Source organism: Borostomias antarcticus (genome assembly GCF_949987555.1).
Source record: "Borostomias antarcticus genome assembly, chromosome: 7".
NCBI classification, from domain to species: domain Eukaryota; kingdom Metazoa; phylum Chordata; class Actinopteri; order Stomiiformes; family Stomiidae; genus Borostomias; species Borostomias antarcticus.
The window spans coordinates 26,304,873-26,328,922 of NC_140240.1; the positions used below are offsets into that span (position 1 = coordinate 26,304,873).

The window sequence follows — 24,050 nt, forward strand, 5'->3', positions numbered from 1 at the left end:
CACACACGCGCGCGCACACACACACACACACACACACACACACACAACATTACACACATATAATGCACACACCCTACTGAACATACAGTAGGGCAGCAGGATGGAAAGACCAGACCACAGCCAATCTCTTTTGCTTTGCTAGAATGTCCTGAAACGATTGTCAAGTGTGTCATTTATCAATGACAATGTTCCGTGTCATTATAGTTTATGTGATAGTAGGTTGACACAACTTAAGCAGCCCCTTCTTAGTGAAAATCAGTCACAGTCGACACAACAGCACTGGAATGTTAGGCTGCACATGGAGCGGACAGGTGCTCTGGGAGGTGTGTCAGTTAGGAGAGCAGAAACTAAAACTTGAAATAAATAAATAAATAGATATTTTTAACATATTTTTGATATGAATGCCAATCAAATCCTTTCGGTTTAAAGATAACACAGATGTACAGTAATAAACTATCCAAATAAGCGCAAAGTCTTTCAGGTGAATGCATTTATCTACAGTAGTTTGCCCAGGTCTTTTGTAGGACGCAGCCTTTGCACCACCAACATCACTGGAAGGCATTACTGGTGCACTTTCAACGTCAGGTTTCAGAGGCCCTAATACAACCACACAGTAAACCAATGCTTCAAGCACAGTGAAGTGTCACTTACCCAAAGATTTGAGCTTGTTTTTTTTTGTATTTTGCTTATCCTTGCCTCCTCCACCAGTTCTTGTCAAATGAGCTTCTGTGAGAGATGAGACTCGTCTCTGTGCCTATGTCTCTTTCACAATATCTCTAAATATTACAATATCTCTCGGCATACTGTAGAAACATCCTGTCCACACACACTCTGGGTTCATCTAAAAAGTAGTAGCATACAGGTGTGTTTCGCAGTCTCCGGTTACCAGTTACCCGTCGCTACCCACTCCCTCTTTGTTACACACACATGCATGCACGCACACACACACACACACACCTGCCTCTACCCACTCCCTCTTTGTCACACACACACACACACACACACTCGTTCCCATCACTTATGGGTGTGAGATCTCTCTCACACACACACACACACACACACACACACACACACAAATACACCACTTGGGTGTGTGATCATTCCCCAGACTTTTGGGTGTGTGATTGTTCCTAAAGCTGCCATGCATTCCATAGAGGGGCGTTGGTGCAAGTGACAACGTTAATCACAGACGCCTAAATCCCTGCCTTCTTGCCCCTCGACAGGGGCACATACTGTAGGGTGTGTGAGCCTCTTTTAGATATCAGTTATCAAAAAAAAGCCACATTCATAAGCTCTTAAAGAACCAACGTTCTTTTAATTGAACAAATAATGAAACAGAATAACAATATGAACTTGGATAATATTGGAAAACAGGTAGTGTTTTGTGCCTCAAGCGAATTCCAGCTTCCTGTCAAAATGGCGACACCTCCTGTTTGAGAGGAGAGGGTCACCTCAGAATTCACAAGCCAGGCATCACATAAGCAATGTTGTCCATGGTTTTAGCCTGAATAAAAAATAAGGGCACAGCGGGATGTCGTTAGTGTGTGTGTGTGTGTGTGTGTGTGTGTGTGTACTTCATCACTTGTGTGTGCTCACCAGCCTCATCAGTGTGTGTGTTCACCAGTGTCACCAAAGTGTGTGTTCACCAGTCTCACCAGAGTGTGTTCACCAGTCTCACCAGTGTGTGTGTGTGTGTTCACCAGTCTCACCAGAGTGTGTGTGTGTGTTCACCAGTCTCACCAGAGTGTGTGTGTGTGTGTGTGTGTGTTCACCAGTCTTACCAGTGTGTGTGGGGGACAGCTGCTGAGCTCTGGGACCTGAAAGGTGAGGCAGGCCAGAGGAGCCAGGGCACAAAGCAGAGAGTCCAGCAGTAAGGACAGAGTACCTGACAGGGCCACCATCTCCTAGAGAGAGAGAGAGAGAGAGAGAGAGAGAGAGAGAGAGAGAGAGAGAAGGGGGGTGGGGCAGTGGTAGTGAAAGGTGAAAGGAGACAGGGGTCAGAAGGATATAAAATTAGCATGTGAGAGTGTGTGTATGTGTGAGAGAGAGAGAGAGAGAGAGAGAGAGAGAGAGAGAGAGAGAGAGAGAGAGAGAGAGAGAGCGAGCATAGCATAGCATAGCATAGCATCATAACATGATTTTATAAGTCTGTCATTTTCAACCATGAAGTGGCTTTTGACAGTGGCTTACTAGTGGCTTGTGAGAGTATATAATTGAGCCAACAAGCATTTGTGCCACCTTAGTCCCCTGGAGTCGGCGACCAACCAGAGACAGCGATTCCCCCAACAGTTGCAGGTGGGCTGCAGCATCTATGGGGTCCAGCTCCAGATCCCCTGACATGGTGGTGGCCAGTGTTGCCAGATCGGATTGACAACCCCCCAACTGCCCAGGGTCATCAAAGGTAGCCCACAGGGGCGGAAAACCTTCCAATCTTGCAGCACTGGTGGCGGGTACGGCCGCCGTCACATGACTAGCTGTGGTGGTCTCGGATTGGCCAGGTTTTTCGTCCATGTACATCCAGTACAGTGGCATGGACTCCTCCCCCCTAGCCTGAGAGAGGGAGAGATGAAGAGAGGAATGAGGAAAGAAAGAGATAAAGAAAATCTTAGGAGTGGTCAATGCCGCCCTCTGCTGTAGGCTACGATTTTCGCACCCGGATGTTCACTCACAACAGTCCTTAACACACACGCAATGCGTTCAATATCCAGGAACAATGGATTCGGTTGATCTGCACAGCCCTCTGGTCCAGTGTCCTGTCCTCTCACCTCACGGCGCCTCTCCTTCTCCCGCCATTCGCCAGGTTGATACATCTGATAGGATGTGGGGAAGGCGGGGGGTGCGGCCCCGCACGTGTCAGGAGCGCAGCTGGTCAAGCTGTAGTGGCGCGTGGGGCTACCTGCATGGAGTAGAAATAGAATAGTGGGATGCACGTTAGTGTGTGTTTGTGTGTGTGTGTGTGTGTGTGTGAGTGAGTGGGTGAGATACAAACTCACCTGAGTGTCTTCTCTTTTTCTTGTGCAAACCTTGAGGTGTCTGGGAAGGAAGAGAGCATATCACACGTTAATTATAACAACCGTGAGTTTTGGGGCTCCCTCAATGTCGAAAGGTGTGTCAGCATGTCTGTAATTGGCCCATTACCGAGCGCTGGGTGGGGCCGGGATATCCGCCGCTTTCAGTCCAGTACGGGCCCATATCTACTGTATATAGGCTACCTTGTGTGAGCTCTTGGTTTTGTGTTGCTCTTCAAAGTCCAGCTCCTGTTCACCCGGGTCATCTTCCTCCATGAAAAATTCATTGTAGGACCTGTTCCTCTCTCCCCGACTGCGTCCTGTTACAAGACCTGCTTCGGCATCCATCTTCACACCCTGGACAGAACAGAGCACACGACCACTGAATCATCACGACAGGCCGAGAAGAAGCACCGACTGCACTTTAAACAGTAGGCTATGCGCACCACCCTACCAGCGCAAACCATAATTCTCAATAATAGTTGGGCTATACCAGACGTGCTCATTCCACAAGCCATAATGCACCGTTAGTGTCTCCAGCACTGTTTTGGAAACACAAACCCAACAACTCCTCTGACGGATAGAGTCTGCGAGGATGGACCGGGACGTAGGCCTACGGACACGTTTTCTATTTAACTGTAATTGATCTTGGTAACCCTACGGGAGTGTAGGTGCAGTTAGGCTATATATTCTTCCAGCAGGCTAATGAAAAATATAGCCTGTGTACGATAGGCTACATAGCCTACACATTTGGACTATTGTAGCCTAGGCTAAGTGCACTGAGCATCCAGCGCAACTGCTGAATTATAATGATGTATTGCACCTGGAGAAGAAATGGAAAAGTCTATTTTCAGCTGCCCTTTTCCGAAATCGAATTAGCAATAGGCTATTGAAGCCACAATTCAGAACGTGTCACACAAACAGGCGCCCGGTGTGAAAAGACCCTGTCGTTGAAACGCAGCTGGATCTTGTTCGGTTTGATATCGCTGAATCATGTTTAGGGATATAGGTCGACTCGGGCTTTCCCCTCCCACAAGTCCACCCACTTTGCCGAATCACGGTAAAAACTTAAAGGGACAGTATTTTCGCTGTCTGCAAAGCTTTTTATGACCAATCACTTTATTGGCTTCATTTTATTGTGGCACTGCGTGCGTGCAGACTTGCCGCTGACCATAGATCTCACAAAGACTGCTTGCAAATAACCTTAGATCATGCATTTATAATCTGATATACAGCATTAATTCATACAAAGGTCGCACTAGTTAATCAGTCATCAGGTTTATTGGTACTTCACTTGACTAGACATTGCACAAGAACAAGAACATCATCCTACAACAACAAAACAATGAAACAAAAACATACATTTGTCAGGCGTTGTGTCCTACACTGTTGGGCACTTTACAATGTCTCATTAATTGATCATCATAGGTCGTCCTCAGACGAGCTGGATAGCGAAGTCTCCAACCATCTCGGTCTTCCATACATCCAGCTAATTCTGCAGAACTCTCCACTCCTCAGTAGTCTACGCATCGGTACATCTACGTATGTCGGTGTGGGATCGGTGCCTGTCTGGCTCCCAGAGCACCAGCTTGCTGGCTGGGAGTTCATGGTGTCTGTGACGGTGGCCAGCAAGTTTCATCCTCCTCCTCACTAAGCTTTGGTAGCCCCCCCATACAGATGCTTGTTACTAACAACATGCTCGTTCTGGTTGACATTTAGTACCACACACAGCATTCTGGTGTAGCACCCATCCAGAGACTTCTGCAGGGTAGGCTTCAGGGTCCAAGTTTCACAGCCGTATAGGAGGACAGACTCCATGGTCGCATGGAAGAAGCTCAGTTTGATGTGTAGAGGGAGATTGGAGTTCCACACACTATTCATGCCATTCAGGGCCCTCCATACCAGCGCTTTTCTCACCTTAAGGTCCTGTTCTGATGAGTTGACCCAGGAACCCAGGTATTTGAAGTCGCTATCTTCTGCCAGAGCATTGCCCACTGCTGTCTTGAGAGGTGGGTGGTCCAGGGGGGTGTTGTAAGTGATTGCCTCAGTCTTCTTTGCATTCAATCTGAGGCCAACCCTGGCACATTCTGCCTCTACTCAGTTCAAGAGCTCCTGTGCCTGCTCTACACAGTTGGACATCAGACAGATGTCATCTGCATAGTCCAGGTCTGCCAGGACTACAGCGGGGTTTCTTCTAGACTTCCTAGGTGTTATTATGAAGCCAAGCTCCTGCTCCTGCCCACTGATGGCTTTCCTAAGCGTGTAGTTCAGGCCTACAATGAAGAGGCAGGGGGCAAGAGTGTCCCCCTGTAACACCCCTACTAGGATGTCAAACTCCTCACTGTTGCCATCCAGGGTTACCACTCTGGTTATTGTGCCCCTGTTCATGGTCTCTATGGCCCGGAGTAGGTTAGGAGGGACCCCGTAGGCCTTAAAGATTTTCACCATCACGCCTCTGTGTATTGAGTCAAATGCTTTTTTGAAATCAATAAAACACAGGGAATTAATTGATCAAATAGCATGTTCATATAGCCTACTTAAATTCAGTACGCATTTCTTTAATTAAAAAAAAACGTTTAAAAGGTCCCTCACATAGTTTATTACGCAGCCCACAGACCATCCATCCGAAACAGATTTCGTTTTAACTTGTCTTAACAATAGCCTACATTGTCATGTAGTCATGACTAATACTACAGTCAGGATTTCAACACTCCGCTGCCCCTCTTCCCCCGCCTCCCCAGAATGTCAAAATGACACTGTTATGTTTGTTTGGTTCTTTCTCTCTCTCTCTCTCGGTCTCCCTCTCTCCTCTGTCCCTCTCCCTCCCTCTATATGCCTATCTGTCTGTCTGTCTGTCTGTCTGTCTGTCTGTCTGTCTGTCTGTCTGTCTGTCTGTCTGTACTTCCTGAAGTTGCTGTATCATGTTTCGCACTCGTCCCTCCCCCGCTGTTTTCCCACTGCGTAGCATTCCTAAAGTCGCATGATCACGTTAAGTCCTCGCCCCTCCCTCCCTCTGTTTCCCAAGCGGTTCCCCAAAACCGCTGCATCATGCTAAGCCTAGTCCCTCGCGTCCCGATCATTCCATGTTGTTCCCGAAGTTGCCGTGTCACATTTTGCTCCGGTCCCTCCTCCTTCTCGGCTCGCCGTTCTCAGCGAGGATGTTGACTCAGCCAACTCGGTTCCTGTTAGCCGACCGAGAGAGGGAGGAGGGAGGAGGGAGGGAGGAGACAGCGGTATAAAAGGGCAGAGAGCAGATGGGAGGGATACAGAGAGCAAGAAGTGTACTTCAACACTCGCTGGAGAAAGAGGAGCACGTGAATCATATTTTGGAGGTATCAAAAACAGAGGGTTAACTTTCAAAAATCTGGTGAGTGAAACTTTCCGTATATTACAGCATTATTGGTGGTATTTTGCAGTATATTCTGTTATTATGCAGTGTTTGTGGTCATTCTAGAAGGTTACTTAAAAAGTGATATTCACAAAGTTTGGTCTTTTACAGAAAGATATGGAGGCAAAGATGCAGAAGCAGACTCCAGATGAGCTTAGTGACAGGTAAGAATGAACCGTTGTCACTACATCTCGGCTTCGTTTACACATTGCATGCCTGTTCACACACATACGCACACTGCACTTGCAACACTCAAGAGCCCTAAAGGTCCAAACTTGCTGTTATTTACAAGACATAAATGTTAAACAACACATTTGTGAAGACTTGTTTGTACAGTAGGTCCGTGTTGTACGGATCAAGTCTGTAGAGTTTGAACAAGCTTCTGTTCTCGTCTGCCCTTCTGCACCTGCAGAACCGTTTCAGGTGTGCAATGTGGTAGACATCAGTTGGCGTTAACACAGTCTACCTCGATGTTAATAAGTCACCTGGCTTGATCTGTAGCCTATGACTGAGTACATTCTCTCTTTTTCGATGTACTGCATACACACACATACTCCCTCAATCCCATCAATCATTGAGTGTGAACAATGATTCGAACCGTAGTTATACGTACGTTTCAAAAGACAAGTCTGTCCAAACCTACATTTCCACAGATCGAATACAGTAGTGGACATCCTCTCTCTCTCTCTCTCTCTCTCTCTCTCTTACACATCTTTTTCCTTCTCCTCTCCCCACAGCGACTTGTCTGAGCAGATCAAAGTGTTCACTAAGGACATCCACAGCCGAGCGGAGAACACAGAGATGATGCGGAACTACCAGAAAGGACACATCACTCTGCCGCAGTACAAGGTACCCGGCTCTACAAGCAGCCCATCATCATTGAGACACACATATATTATGTACTGTAATCAGAATCAGAAATCCTTTTATTTAGACAAGTATAGTTCCAAGTTCCATATCAGGAAAGTGACTTGTTGTGGTGGTTCACAGGGACAAAAAGCAACACAATGAAATAAGAAGCAAAGTAATTCACAAAATATAAAAACGCAGCGAGATATCAACAATATTTAAAGCAGGTGTACATTATAATATAAAATTGTATGTAATATAGGTATGCAACATCTTACATATATGTCTATATGACATCTGTGCTGCTGTACTTGAGATTATCCGGTGCCAATGTGAAAATTTGGCACTGAAAATCAATCATGAAAGAGATGACGTCAGTGATTTACTTTTACTGCCAATGATCCCCACTGATGGTAAATAACCAGTTCAAAAGACAGCAGATCACTGAAGTTATGACAGCGGTTTGGATGGAGGTGCCTATGATCATTCTGAGGTGCCTTAGCTGTAACCTGACATGTGCCTTAGCTGTAACCTGACATGCCGGATCAGTCAAAAATACTTCACAGGTGATTGGATGAACCTTACCCTAACGGAATAGTCACTTCTTGCCAACCGCGCCCTAAAGCTGCCAGCAGTTCCTCCTCATAGGACGCCGAAATTTTACTCGGTGCACAAACAGATAATGTCAAGCCTGGCCTGACCGATCTGTGTAGAGAGAAACTGAATGTGAGCTCGTGAAATCAGGATGGTCTCACCAGGGATACCTTAGCAGTGCTACGGTGAATTTGGTCTGCATGGCCAAAGCCCGGATACTATCTGTCTCTCTCTCTCTCTCTCTCTCTCTCTCTCTCTCTCTCTCCTCTTTCTCCAGCTCCTCCTCAGCTCCCTCTATGAGATCTACAAAGCCCTGGAGGAGTCGATGGACATGAACTCTGATCACCCCAACGTGGCGCCTGTGTACTTCCCCGCAGAGCTGGCCAGACTGGACGCCCTAGAGAAGGACATCGAGCATTTCTTCGGACGGGACTGGAGGGAACAGAAGCTAGTCGTCCCGGCAGCCACCAAGAGATACGCCCACAGAATCAGACAGGTGTGTGCCGTTAGTTATGATGTGGGTCTGTTAGTTATGATAATGTAATGAAGGATGAGCATTCATCTCTCTCTCTCTCTCTCTCTCTCTCTCTCTCTCTCTCTCTCTCTCTCTCTCTCTCCCTCAGATCGGCAAAGACAACCCAGAGTACCTGGTGGCTCATGCCTACACCCGTTACCTGGGCGACCTGTCGGGTGGCCAGATGCTGAGCCGCATTACCCAGAAGTCCCTGGGGCTGAAGGGCAGCGACGGCCTGGCGTTCTTCTCCTTCCCGGGCGTGAGCAGCCCCAGCCTCTTCAAGCAGCTGTACCGCAGCCGTATGAACAGCATCGAGATGACGGAGGAGCAGAGCAAGAGCGTGCTGGATGAGGCCCTCCGCGCCTTCGAGCTCAACATCGAGGTACGAAGGGGCGGATGGAGGGGTTGAGATTAGGGATTCAGTGATAACCGGTATAACGATAAATCGCGAAATGCGATTACATTCATCGCGATAAAATCATCATTAAAACCGTGTTTGATTTCTGCGCTTTGGAAAAACTTCACAGTAAATACTGTACAGCATCACCCAAAGTTAGCAACAGTCTCCAAATGCATTATTTTAATGTTTATGCAAACAAAAAGCGCATAGTGCTGCTAATTTATTTGTGGCTTTCAGTATGAAACTTATTTCAGTGTGTGTATTGTATAGTTTAAGAAAATTTGAAAATGTTGGTCATTATAATCGTGATATGACATTTTCATACCGTTACATCTCCAATTGAGAGCGGGAGGATATAGCACTGCTTAACAAGAAAAGGGAGCTCAATGTGGATTGTGCTGACATTCATTGAGCAACTATGAGAGGAAGAGGGTATTTCAGATGAAATTATGTTCATGTACTATTACGGTATGCAGCGTAATTTCCTCTGGTGGGAAGTTGTGTGTGTTGCGTGCGGATAACGTCATCGTCATGGAGTATAAGATGGTGAAAGGCTAACAAAGCGGTTTCTTGATTCTTGGTTGCAGATGTTTGAGGATCTCCATAAGACGGAGAGCACGCAGAGACACGCAGCGCCCTCCCAACTGGCCAATGGTAAGACACACACACACACACACCCTAGCAATGCTATACTACAGATGTGTAACAAAATGTTACAATTAACTAATCCTCCTTCCTTTTTCCAGGAGACCAAGTGATGGCCGCCAAGTCCGTCCAGAGTGCAGCCAGCATGATCAGCACATCCCCTCTTCTCAGAATATTCCTGGGTCTCTGTTTAGCCCTGGCCACCGTTGGAATGGGAATCTACTCTTTCTAAAAGAGTGTCTTCATCTCATACTCTACAGACTATCTTTACACTGCCAAAGCCTTCAAAATGACACTCATGTTAGGTGCTCTCTCTCTCTCTCTTTCTCTCTCTCTCTCTCTCTCTCTCTCTCTCTCTCTGTCAGTTTCAGGCAAATGATCTAAGACTGAAATCACCTCTAATCATCAAATACTGATTCTATTAATCAACAAGACATTGAATCTTTACCAGGACTGGTCGACCCAGCACTGTCCAAATTTGTAGTGCAGTATGTAGCATTATTAGCATGTTAAACAATCAGAAAGGATGATTAATACACATCAATTGACAGTATCTGATGCAAAGTACACTTGCACTAAGTGCTGTACAGTATTCAGCGTCCTTTATGAATGACTGCGACATGAAGGCTAAAGTATATTGATTGAAAATCTCTTGATTCAGTATTGACCATTGTGAAATTTCTATGCATTACTAAAAGATATATGATGTATATACTGTATATATGTTTTCTAATAAACTACTCCATTTGCCAAGTTGGGGTGTACAACACACTTATATTGTCCGCATTCTCAGTTTCCATAATAATGTCAAAGAGAAAATACAAATGACACAAACTAGTAATAATAACAAGTAGTAACTAAGGCAAGGCAAGGCAAGTTTATTTTTATAGCACATTTCAGCAACAAGGCAATTCAAAGTGCTCTACATGAGACATTAAAAGCATCAAGACAAAGTGCAAGAAATACAAGGTCATATAAAACAAAATTAAATAAATAAAAAGACATTTAAAACAAAATGCAGGAAAAATAAAATACAGGAATAAAAGTTACAGTGCAGTGTATGAATGAATAATTACTTGATTTAATGAAAAGCTGTGGCGAAAAGAAAAGTCTTCAGTCTTGATTTAGAAGAACTGAGAGTTGCAGCAGACCTGCAGTTTTCTGGAAGTATGTTCCAGATATGTGGAGCATAAAAATTGAATGCTGCTTCTCCATGTTTTGCACTTTTCATCAAACATTGTTATACAATTATACATTAGTAAAAAGAAAAACTCCCACACACTATCTTTCACCTCAGTGAGAAAACTTTATTAGACGTTTCGGTCCTTTAGACCTTCATCAGTAAAATAACATTCTACTGTCTAACGTCTAATAAAGTTCTCTCTCTGAGGTGAAAGATAGTGTGCGGGGGGGTTTCTTTTTACTACATGGGACTTACAGTAATTTCCTACACACCTATCTGTGCAGGTGTGTGAAAGCCTCCACTAGTTTATACAATTCTACATAAAAAATTAGGTAATTGGTGGCACTTGCAGTACAGTGCCCAATTGTAGTGGAGTGAATCTTTTTATTGTGCATGGCGACGCACCAAAGACAGCAAATGTCTGGTTGTCTGTTCCTCCGTCGGGTTGTTGACCTGCAGTTCTATGTTGCTACCACAAGAGGCAGTGTTTTTTTGTGTTTGGCTGTAAGCCAGTGCACCGACCACAAGAGGCGGTGTTTTTGGTGCGTGGTTGTAAGCCAGCGCACCTACCACAAGAGGCGGTGTTTTTTTTGTGGATGGCTGTAAGCCAGCGCACCTAGACAAGAGGCAGTGTTTTTTGTGCATGGCTGTAAGCCAGCGCACCTAGAATAGAGTTTGTCCGGTTATAACTCCCTCCCTCCCTCCGGTCAATGTTGACCTGCATTTCTCTGTTGGCACCACAAGAGGCAGTAGTCCCAACACACCAAAATAAAGGACACCAAAATCAACCTGGCGATCTCCACTGCATCCGGGAGACGAGGGTTCAAGGGCCCAGTGGGGATGACTTTATGGGACTATACCCCAAACGCCTACATGTTCATTCTTTCACTCCAACCTTTACCCCTTGCCTTATAGGTCAGATCCTGTCCCAACCCCAACCCTTATTCTAACACCAACCCTTATTCTAACCCCAACCCACACTAGGGACTGGAAGAAGGACACCAAAACCAACCCGCCGATCTCCGCTGCACAAGTAGAGTAGTGGTGAGTGCATAGGACTCCCACCTGGGAGACGGGGGTTCAAGGCCCCGGTGGGGATGACTTTATGGGACTATGCCCCAAACCTACACACGTTCATCCTTTCACTCCAATCTTTTTATCCCTTACCTTTGTCCAGAAACAGAAGTTGAACCAATTGCAGCAAAATAGCTAACATTACAGTAATCATCAGTTTAACTGCTTTAGCCACTGACCGCTACCATTAATGTTACGGAAGCTGCTGCTAGTTGTTATGAGCTCATGAGCTTACTGGCTATCCCACTCTTATTGTGCTGGATTAGAATTTAAAACATTGGAAGTGATGTGTCCAGGCGACAATACCTATCTTAATTTATTTTTCAGACATTATTTCATGTAATTTCAATTCACAGCTATTTCATAAGCCACGCTGGACCTGGCCTGGTTTTTAGAAAAATATTCTTCTAACTAATTACTTTTTGTATAAATTCCATATTTTCCTCTTTTTTTCAAATTAACATCAGTACAGCAGAAAATGTCACCCCACCCTCCAAAAGAATTGTATCAATGTCATGATATCTTCCATATTGCTAGCTGAATGATATACTCCTAGAAGAACAAGAAAAGGTGTATAATATCAGGTTTCTGAACAAGATAATTACTTTATGGCACTAGATGGTTACTTTATCTGTGCTTGGTATCAAATAAAAAAAATCCTAAGCTTTTGTCATAGCATAGAACTACTTTACAACATTACATTATAGCCATTTAGCAGACGCTTTTGTCCAAAGCGACTTACAATAATTACTTTTAACTTAGGAACTCAGTGTACTATTACTCGTCAGAACTCACAAGTGCATCTCCTTTCTAAACAAGTGACTAAGAGTGACTACAATATTTCAAATGTGTGGTTCCACTGTTGAGGAATTTACATCCAAACACCTTAAACCTTTGTCCTCTCTCTCCTTTTGTAATTCATCACCTCCCCCAAATATTCACATAGCTGTGCTAACATACAAAATGGCTTCCAGGAGGCCATCTGTCTACAACAGAATAACCATCCTTTGTCATCCTTTGTCCCCAATTGCCGCCTTTTTCTCATGTCACATGTCTGTACTCTTGGCCACGCCTGCCATTTCATATGACGTACAATGGAGTAGCCAATCACATCCTGGAAGCACCGTACCTGTGTTTGACTGCATATAAGGCACAGCAAAAGACAGAGCCGGCACTTTGCTGGATACCACCCTTGTTGCGTTGTTCAGGAAGTCCTTGCGCTCGTATGCTTTTCACAATAAACCAGACTTAACCTTTTGAGCGAATCTTGGTAAATCCTTTTTTGACTAGATCAGTTAAATTTCTATTACAGTTGGCGACGCGGATGTAAAGGGAGGACTACCTGCGTGTTGCTTCGGGATTCCAGTGGATGAACTGGTCGGCAGGCGTGTCGGTCCATAGCGGGCTTGGAAAGTCAATCTTCTCTCTTGCGCCAGAGCGCACTCTGAGATTATTTCCTCAGTTCTTCCACTGGATTCTTGAACTCACAGGTACGTTTCAACGAACCCTCTTATGGTTCTGAGTTGTATTTGCCTTGTTTTAGTTTCGGATTGTGTTGGTCTGGCGTGTTCTGAAAACAAAAGCCTCGCGGGGGGAGTTGGGTGTTTCCTACCGAGGGTAGGGCGCTTGTTGTTGTTGATGTTTCGTTTCAGAACGATTACCAACTAGCTTAAGCCCCGTTGTTGATGTTTCGTGTTAGCACGATTGCCAACTAGCTTCGAAGTGATTGTTGATGTTTCGTTTTAGAACGATTACCAACAGATGTAGCTACGGGAGTGATTGGTGTTTCCAATCCGCGTTTCTTGGAGAAACGTTTTCCCCTTTTATCCCGGGTGGTTGGGTAGCTTCCAACCAAGAGGGCTGGGGGTCAGCCGAGTGTTGTAACGTTCGTCCTGTGTTCGTCCCCTTTGTTCGTCTTTTGTGTTCTGTGTCCCTGCACGGGGTTGTTCGTTTTGTTGTTTACTGTTTGAGCTTCGGCTCTCCCGTGATCCGCCATCGAGCCAGAGGGAGAACAAAGGACCAGTTGCTGGGTGAGATAGCCTACTTAGCGGTTTAATGTGTGTCTGTTTCTTTCGAAATTGTATTCTTTCCCGCCGTGAGTTAACTATAAGGTTTCCTTTCATTGCTGTTTTGGGGTTTTAGGCTGCGTCGTGTTTATTAGGGATCCTACTGCTAGCTTGCAATTTGTCTAGCCCTGATGAGATTGTTGCGCTGAAGCATTATTGTGAGCGTTTGTTGGCAGATTTCGTTATGCGCTAAAGCATTTTCGATTTCTTACATCCCCATCTGACATTTAGTGTTAATTTTTTTAGCTAAGATTCGGGCTCAGCTAGAGGTGTTTGAGATGTCTAGGTTAAGGGAAAAGCCTGTTAATTCTATAGACTGGTCTGCTTTTAAGATTTGGGAGAGAGTAGCACGAGAGGGTTTTTTAGGTCAGGAAGGAAAGATAAGGAGGTTCAGCAGACGGTCTCTCCGCCATTTCCCCAGCAGAATAACTCTGATTTAAAATTAGATCTGTCCCCCTCGACTCGTTGCCCCGTGCTCACACCCAACCAGGCTGTTCTTCCCCCTTTTCATGCTCCCGCCATTAGCCACGTCCCTTCTCTCTCCCCTCTACAATACGAGTTAAGCGCGCCCCTTTCTACGAGGTATTACACCGAACAAGAACAGGTCAGGAAGGAAGAATTGGCTAGAGCTATATCTGAGGCTAAGTTTAATTTGAAACAACAATTGATGAATAACTCTCTCTCCTTTTTGTCCGACCAAGTTAGGTTGATGTGCCACACCTGGGAATCGACTTCTCTCGAAGAAGTTGTTGACCATTTCCGCTATGAGGAGCGTCTTCGTGATCACATTGAAAAGAGAGAGTTGAAAGAAATGAAGCTAGGTGCAGCCAGATTACAAGCTGCTCAGTTAAGACAGCTGGAAGACAGGAATGAGGAGGATGCATGTTTTCATTGTGGTGAACCGGATCACTGGATTAGAGAATGTCACAGCTACCGCAGGCAAATTGAAAGGGAGAATCCTGCAACCTGGGATTCGGCGCCACCTGCTGGAGTGAACAACCCACAATAGTCATGACTAGGCCAGGAGGGACCGTCAGATAGAACAGCTGTGCAAGATGAACAGAAGGTTCATATTTGTCAGTGTCTTAATCTGCATGCAGCATCTCCTAACCCAATTATATATTTTTAAATGGTTATGTTAAATATCTCATGTTTATAGTTTGAGGCACATTCATCGGGCCTGAGTGTTTTTCTGAGTGTTTTTACAGACAACTGTCGTTCCGGGAGTGATGGGTGAATGCCGAACCAGGAGACGGGCACAGGACCGGAGGTGGAGATGGAGGTTACCGGCCTGTTTCCCTACAGATGGGCGACCTGTGGTTCGTGGGATGCAGGGCCAACGCCATGTCACCGACTCACCGTGAGCGACAGATAAGTATGACATAGGGAAGAGACCATTTTGTCCGAAGCGTGCCCAATACTCTGTCCTCAAATGCAGAAGAGGTTTTTTTTTGCCCTTCTTACACTAATAACCATTCATCTTTTTGCCTCTTTCAAACTTTAAAATCAAGGTTTTTGGTGAATGGTTGTCCACTTTTAGACTATAAATAGTATATAATCATGTCATCTTTTTTACCTTGTTTCCTGTCATATTTCTGAAACAAGGGGTTTTGGTGCGTGATTTTGCACGTGGAAAGAAAATAAAAAAAAATTTTTGTTAAATATTTCACAATAAAATAAAAAAAGATTTTTTTTTTTTTTTTTTGCTCTACCTAGTGGAGAGATTATTTCCTTTCCACATGTATAGCATAGCTGAATGTTTACACTTTGTGTTTGGATTTTATATTTTATTTTTGTGTACCTGTTCAGGCACAAATGGGGGATTGTTGAGGAATTTACATCCAAACACCTTAAACCTTTGTCCTCTCTCTCCTTTTGTAATTCATCACCTCCCCCAAATATTCACATAGCTGTGCTAACATACAAAATGGCTTCCAGGAGGCCATCTGTCTACAACAGAATAACCATCCTTTGTCATCCTTTGTCCCCAATTGCCGCCTTTTTCTCATGTCACATGTCTGTACTCTTGGCCATGCCTGCCATTTCATATGACGTACAATGGAGTAGCCAATCACATCCTGGAAGCACCGTACCTGTGTTTGACTGCATATAAGGCACAGCAAAAGACAGAGCCGGCACTTCGCTGGATACCACCCTTGTTGCGTTGTTCAGGAAGTCCTTGCGCTCATATGCTTTTCACAATAAACCAGACTTAACCTTTTGAGCGAATCTTGGTAAATCCTTTTTTGACTAGATCAGTTAAATTTCTATTACACCACACAGCCATAACCTGGGCCCCCTGTTAGAAAATTAATATATTTGATCAAAGACTGCTTTCCATACTTTGTTTTCAATACTTTCATCATAATCTAATAATCATAATAATTGTAAGTCTTCCACATGTTCATCTAAACTTTCCACACTCTCACCAGATGGATACCTGGTTCTCACAGTCTACCAGTCTACACATGTCAGTCACCTGAGGCCATTTGCAACCATCATACTGTACATCTTGGGAGTGGACAGAACCAGGACAGCATCAGGTGCTGGCTAAATAATTCTAAATCACTCTGCTGCTCTGACTCATGGAGCTATAATATAACTGGATAGAGCTCTAGAGTAGTAGTAGACAAACACTCACAATCCTTAAGTAATACTTTAGATAGCCATATGGTAAAGATGTGTCTTTAGACAGGCATCTCACAGGTACAGTAGGGTTAGAGACAAGCACTTCTCGTGTACAGCAGGATTAGAGACAAGCACTCCACAGGTATAGTAGCAGAAGTACTGTAGCACCAGCTGGATACAGGCACAGCAGAAGTGGAGGGTTTTTAGCTGGCAGAAGCCCATCAGACTCAGTGAATATCTGGTTGAACTGGTTAAAACTCTAGTGGTTGGGCGGGGGCGTAGGGCTTGGCCATGGCCTGCAGGTAGTAAGTTCATGTCATTGCCCTGTAGGCTAGTACCAGTCTTAAACTGGATGGGAGCAGCTACAGGGAGCCAATGTAGAGAACGGAGAAGGGAAGGTGTGTGGGAGAAGGTGGAGCCATGGTGAGCTTCAGCTTTCTCCAGGAGTCTGATTGCCGACACCACAGGGTGCTAGAAAGTACAGTAGGGAGCTGCAGTAGTCCAGGCGTGAGATGACATCAAACACTGTAGCAGTGTTTCCTGGGAGTCTAAAGAAAATGATGTGTCAAAAGTAGACACACACAATGTGTTATGAAACACATTTTGTGTAAAATCCAACAGACAATGTGTAAAAATATATCTTACAGTTGAACACAGTTCCTGTGATGGTTTGGAATGGGGGAAGCTCGTGGAAACCGTTTCTGGATCCCACCAGAAATGTGCGGTTGTAATGTAACACTACTGTAACGTTAGCTAATGATGACTTGTTTTTCAAATTAAGGAAGTACAAAAAGTACATGTAATGACCTTGGTTGATTTAGCTAATGCTAGGTGTATGAGTTAATGTAAGCTTGCCCAAGGATCGTGACAAAAAAGCTAGCTAGTATAGAGTGGTGAGTAGCCATTTTGTAGGCTTCAAGTAACCATTGTTGGGTTGTAGACTACACAGCCCAAGTCATTAGCTTTGGATTTAGGTTTATTTGCAAACTCATCACACTACACAGTGAGTGTAAATTGCATTTCCCCCTCTTCTCTTTTTCCCAGGACCCAGACCTGGAACCTGAATGTCAGTGTTCTTGCTACTGTCTTTAAGAATGCAAAAGAGTTCTCAAGGAAGATTTTTCATGTTGGAATAAGCTGCAGTATTTACATGTCACAGAGAACACATTGTTGGCTTTTGGCGTTCTTTTTCTTCTGTTGCTCTGCGTTGTTTTGTTTTTTGTAAGCCTTGATAAGAGTTGCAGCACCATCTAATTATGAACCACGATGTAAATAGCCTTTCTTGTTGTGATAGTCATTGATGAAATCACCCCAACACGGGATTGGAAGCGGCGACAGATGATAGATTTATTGTACAAAGATACAATCACATGGAACACTGGGATGTTTTCCTAGTCTCTCTCTCTCTTCCTGCTTCTCTGCTGGCTGCGGCTGTGGCGCGAAGTCGTGGCCTTCGACTAACCCCGCATGGTGTTATCAGCGTGCCTGCCTGCTGGGAGCAGCAAATCTGTCTGGCTGAGTTGCCTACCGTTTCCAAATCGAAGTCTCAAGGTTTGGTTGAGATGTTAAATAGTGCTCTCTCGGCCCACCCCCACGCCTAGGCCTGCCCGTTTAGGGCCTAGTGAGGCTAGATTGGTGGAGGAGTGACCATACAGATGTGTCGCCTGTCACCCTAACATGATATCTTAATCACCATTGGTTGTCAGTCTGGGTTGTGTCTGTTTATAGTATCCCATAGAGATGTGCCATTGATACCCCAGAGGAGAGGCCCCCCCTGTGGCCTAAGTGTGACCTCTTGACACCCACTACCCCGAACGGCCACAGCAGCAGCAGCAGCATCAGCTGTCTCCCTCACTCTATCGACTACATAGTGTCCACGTGAAAACAAACAAACACATTAAATCAAATACATAGCAGTAAGACTCCGTAGATGTTATAGACATTTCTCCCTAGATTCTTCAACATGCTCCAAGCCCCTTTGGAGGTGAGACTAATGTTACGCCATTTAATTTATGAAGAAAAGTGTTTTACCGTAGAACTGTTGAATCATAGAATTTCCAGTTTTGACTATGGGTATGGAAATGATGAAAAATAAACCAAGTGTGATTCTCAATCTGAGAACCTCTGACAATGCAGTAAAGCAGAATGTGGTGTCTTTTGCAGCCGCTACCCTTTTTAGTTGGTGATCTTGTTGACATGAGAAGTCAACATGAAGCGTTTATTCATTTTAGTGAAAGAAATATGCAGCATTGTCTTTGCGCCCGTTGTAACACACGGGCTTGCTGTAGTTCCTAAAATGGTTCACACATTGATTGTGTAAAATGTGTGTTGAAAAGACACATTTTGTGTTTAATTACCGGGCACAATTTGTGTCTTAAAATGGCTAACACATCTATTGTGTTAAATTTGACACGTGTTGTCCCTGAGCACACTCACTACGTCAAAATTCTGCACGTCATTTTTAACACATCTCTTTTTGCTGTGTATTACAGTTTTCTGCAAGGTTGTGGCCAATGTAGTTTTATTTGTCTTGGATAGGTCGTGGACAGGGCCCAGGCCAATGGTCCAAGGGGATGAGAAAGGATATCTTCCATATGTGGACTGCGCCCTTGTGCCATCATTATGATATGTCCAAACAAAGACCCGTCTGATTTCAAGATGACCGCCTTGACACTTGATTTCACTTCTCTATTCTTACACATATCACTGAATGCTTTCAGCTTGTTAGTTTTTTTGGGTCATGGAATTTCTTTGCTGGTGGGTCTTCATCTAGCTTTGCATAGCATAACATCACCAATCTTGTGTGCCTTCATTAGGTCAGAGGCCTTGGGGGTGCCTTTGCCGTAGAGATAGAATAGAAGAAGAATACAATACCATATAATAGAATAGAACGTTTATTTGCCATGTGTAACAGGTACAGGTACTTTGGAATTCTTGTCATCGCTTGTCCTTACAAGATCTTAGCAGTACTAATCAGTTCCTCATTCCAGTCATAGGTAGGTCCTAGGAGTTTCCTGCAATTAAAGATGGGCAGCTGCTGTCCTGACGTCAGTGGACAGCTCATTCCAGCACTGCGAGGCCCGGACAGAAAAGAGCCGTGATCAGATTGATCAACCACAAGGTGCTTGGAGTGACAAGACAACTGATCACCCCAAGGTAGTAGCGCGAGAGGGGGGGTGGGGGGGGGGGGGTGTCTTGAGGTAGGAAGGAGCTGTTAATTTCATTGCCTAGGCTAGTACCAGTTTTAAACTGGAAGCGAATATTACCAGGAACCTCCCTCTTAAGCACGTAATGTATTTTTAGTTTGCTACTCTTGGACATTGCCTTTAGCACTAGCTTATGTTTTTAGTCAAGTGTCTTCTAACACGTGCTACTGTCACGGCCAGATACCACCCGAGAATCATTAATGCGAACTCGGTAGTCTAGGGGTTACCTCGGGCTAGAAACTGAGCCGTGCACTCTAAGCTCCGGTCTGTCATCGGCGTGGAATATGTTGTACCTGAACAGGTTGGTTTAGGCGGGTCCTACCTGGACGCAGTAGGCTGCTGATGGTCGCTCCAGTAATCGATCCAAGCCTTCTTGGGAGGGCAGCCTGGCTTCCATAAGCGGCCAGCCCAATCCTTGGGTTGCTACTCTCAGTGTAGCGCGAAGAGCCACCGAAGCGGCTAACGAAACAACGGACACGGGATCTCTACAGGGTTCAGTCACGGTCTTAATCAATGTCCTCAGTGAAAGGTTTGGCTTCCCGGCGAGACGCTGGATCCACGGGGGGCCTTCTCTTCCGTCTCCTGCCGGGTTAAGTTCAAACCCTCCCTGAGTCAGACCCGCCCCTAAGCCTCTTCAGACCAATCACCATCCCACACAATGACAGACACAGAGACTAGACGGATCCGACCGTGACATTCCTCCCCCCATCAAAAAGAAAAAACATAAAAAGACACTAGACACGAAATAGTTATTTTTCTGGATTTTTCTACAATTTTATATATATATTTTTTTTTTCTCCCGATTTTCCCTTTTTCCAAAAATCACTACCATTCACCCCCACAACAGCCTTGTCCAAATACCAGGGTTCGAGTGATCAGCCTAAGGCCCTTCTTTTTTTCAAAAGACCATCCTTCAGACTATCCCCACTCCCCCTCACAGAAGTATCTGGCACCTCACGGCTTCCTTAACCAACGTAGTCCGACTTGGGTGCAATCCCACATCGTGCTGCTTCACCCTCTGGACAGGGCATCAGCAATAACATTATCCTTACCCGCTATATGCTTAATCACCATACTATACGGCTGCAAGAGTAGCCCCCAGCGAAACACACGAGCATTAGCGCTACTGAACTTGGCCAGAAACGTTAACGGGTTATGATCAGAGTAGACCTTCAGCACCTGATCACTACTGGCCACGTAGATCTCGAAATGCCTCACGGCCAGAACTAAGGCTAGGGCTTCCTTTTCTATGGTCGAATACCCTCTCTGATGACAGTTGAGCTTCTTCGAAAAGTAGGCTACCGGCCGCTCAACCCCATCAGCCCCTGCCTGCAGCAGAACCGCTCCCACTCCTACATCACAGGCATCCACTGCTAAAGCAAACGGTTGTGAAAAATCAGGTGCCTTAAGGACAGGCGCACTTGAGAGGATGTTTTTCACCTGGGCTAAAGCCTCCCTACACTCTCCTGACCAATCCCACTTCACTCCACTCCTGAGCAAGTTGGTCAAGGGAGCAGTCACGGCCGCGAAGTTTGACACAAACCTTCTATAGAAACCGCACATCCCCAGAATCTGCCTCAGCTGGGTCCTCGTCCTGGGAGGGGGAAAATCTATGATGGCCTGCACCTTCGCTGTTCTAGGCAACACAGTCCCACCGCCGACCTGATGACCCAGATAGGTGACCCTGCCCTTCCCGAACTCGCACTTCGGAAGGTTGACCACCAATCCCGCCTCCGCCAAGCGCTCAAACAATGCCCCAACATGAGCGACATGCTCCTCCCACGTCTCGCTGTAAGTTACCACATCATCAAGGTAGGTGACGGTGTTACGCAACCCCTGAGTGACGGCATTCATGAGCCTCTGGAATGTGGCCGGGGCATTCTTCATTCCAAATGGCATGACTGTAAAGCGATACAGCCCATCATGCGTCACAAAGGCTGACCTCTCCTTAGCTCGTTCGGTCAGGGGAACCTGAAAGTAACCCTTCAACAGATCCACCTTCGTGACCCACTTGGCCTGACCAACCTGGTCAATACAGTCCTCTAGGCGTGGGATAGGGAACGCATCCCCCCGCGTCACCACGTTCAGCTTTCTAAAATCCACACAGAATCTATCCGCTCTTCCCTCCTGTGCCGCCAACACCACAGGAGAGCTCCAAGCGCTGTCTGCTGGCTCAATGACTCCAATCTCCAGCATATAGTCTACTTCCTCCCGTATAGTCTCTTTCTTACGCGGGGGATAACGGTAAGGGTGTGACTTTACTGGGGCAGCAGTCCCAGTATCTACATCATGCTGAGCCTTCCCGGTCCGACCCGGTACATCCTGAAAGAGCTGGGGAAATAAACCTACCAACCGCTGGATATCTAATCGCTGAGGCCCGGACAGGTGCTCTAGCTGGCTATCCAACCTGGCAAGGGCTTGGGTGTTCTGTAGCCTCACCCCTACAACCCCTGGAGGGGAGGAATCCTCCCCTAACTCCTCCTTTTCTTCCCCCCTTTCCTCGGCAACACAGCAGACTACTGCCTCCGTGTCCCGCCCCTCGTATGCCTTCATGGAGTTCACATGACATAGGCGGGTCTTCGAACGCCTATCAGGGGTCGCCACCACGTAGTTAAGATCCCCAAGCTTCCTAAGGACGGTATACGGGCCCACAAACCCTGGGCCTAGCTGTGTCCGAGGCCCTGCTACTAACACCAGGACCTTGTCGCCTGGGTCGAAGGACCGGTGGGTCGTCTTGCAGTCATACTTGGCTTTCATGCGGGCCTTAGCCCCAACTAAGTTCTTGCCCGCCACTTCACACGCTGCCTGCAGCCGAGCTCTACAAGACTCAACATACTGCAAAACATCTCCTGGAGATGTGGGTTCAACCATCTGCTCCCTTAACAGTTTAAGGGGGCCCCGCACCTCATGCCCAAAAACTAATTCGAACGGACTAAATCCTAGAGAGTCAGAGGGGGCATCCCGAATAGCAAACAAGAGAAAAGGGATTGCCTCGTCCCATTCTTTAGGCTGGCTTTCCACAAACTTCCTGATCATACTTTTCAACGTGCCATGGAAGCGCTCAATGGCCCCCTGGGACTGAGGGTGGTATGCAGATGAATACTTGGGGAGTATTTTTAGCTCTGACATCACTTGACGATACAACTGAGACGTGAAATTGGATCCCCTATCCGACTGAATAGTCTTCGGCAAACCCGCCCAAGCAAAGAACTTGATTAGATGTTCTGCGATAACCTTCGCCCTGATAGTACGCAAGGGAAAAACCTCTGGATACCTAGTGGCCATATCCAAAATAGTAAGTAGGTACTCGTTACCTCGCTTGGTCTTAGGTAGGGGGCCTACGCAATCAATCATGATTTCCGCAAAAGGTTCCGTCACAACCGGCAACGGTTTAAGAGGGGCGACCGGGGGAACCCTCCCCGGCCCTCCCACCACCTGACATGTGTGGCACGAGCGGCAAAACCGCTTCACCTCACGCCTTATGCTCGGCCAATAGAACTGCCTGCTAATTCTGTCCATAGTCTTTTTGAACCCCAGATGACCGCCTAGACTGGACTCATGCGCCAACTGGAGTACCTCTGCTCGACATCTCTGGGGCAGCATGACCTGTTCATAACTAGCCCAGTCCTGATTCGGCCGGCCTACTGGTCTCCACTTCCTGAACAAAACCCCGCCACGCCAGAAGTAGCCAGTGTTCACCTCCTTACTCTCCTCCTCTGAAGTGGCCATTTTACAGGCATACGCCAAGGAGGGATCCGCTTTCTGCTCTCTACCCAGGGACGATTGGTCAAGAGAGGGAATCTCTGGGCCTACTGCTACCTCAAATGGCTCCATGCTGGTCGGCTCCCGGACTTCTGGCACCCGCTCACTCGGGGGCGCCTTGCCCCCAGACTTATCCAGCTGGGGGAAGACTGTCTCCCCCAGATCTATACTAACCCCACTGCTGGTCCCCAGTGAGGGGTCCTCTCCAGGAGTTTCAGTTTCCTCCGCCCGAGCCCGAGACCGGGTAACTACACACGCTGAAAACACCTCTGGAAATTCCCTTTCCAACTCGCACAGCTCTACTGACTCTGAAGGCTGCTCTAGTACTACTGGTTCTACTGGCTTAATTCTGGGCCTCGCTAAATCATTCCCCAGGATGACCTGTATTCCCCTCACAGGCAGACTACTTACTTCTGCCACGGTTGCCCATTGTTCCCCAGGGGAACACAGCTCCTCTGAGCGCAAATAGATACGGTGGAGGGGCGCCTGCTCATAGCCGCCTCCAAATCCCTTTACCACCACAAACTGACCAGTGAACGTAGTGTTAGAGAGTACATTCACCTCTTTCAACATCAGAGTCAGTTTTGACGCACTGTCCCTTAGTACAGTCACTGACTCCTGTGGCCCTTGGTCGGACTCTGACACCGTCCCCTCTGTTACATACTCCTCATACCCACACAGGTCTCCTTTGGCATCAGCCTCTGTCGAGATGGCCATTAGCTCACGCCGAGGG

General features: G+C 46.2%; 1 protein-coding gene across 1 annotated transcript; it reads left to right on the forward strand.

The window, feature by feature from the left end:
• Nucleotides 1-6,281: 6,281 nt before the first annotated feature.
• On the forward strand, nucleotides 6,282-10,128 carry hmox1b (heme oxygenase 1b). The gene is made up of 7 exons (XM_084440526.1): nucleotides 6,282-6,375; nucleotides 6,508-6,560; nucleotides 7,134-7,245; nucleotides 8,117-8,335; nucleotides 8,463-8,735; nucleotides 9,341-9,407; nucleotides 9,500-10,128. The coding sequence occupies exons 2-7, from the start codon at nucleotides 6,514-6,516 to the stop codon at nucleotides 9,628-9,630; spliced, it is 849 nt and encodes a 282-aa protein (XP_084296652.1). The 5' UTR covers nucleotides 6,282-6,375; nucleotides 6,508-6,513; the 3' UTR covers nucleotides 9,631-10,128.
• Nucleotides 10,129-24,050: the final 13,922 nt, after the last annotated feature.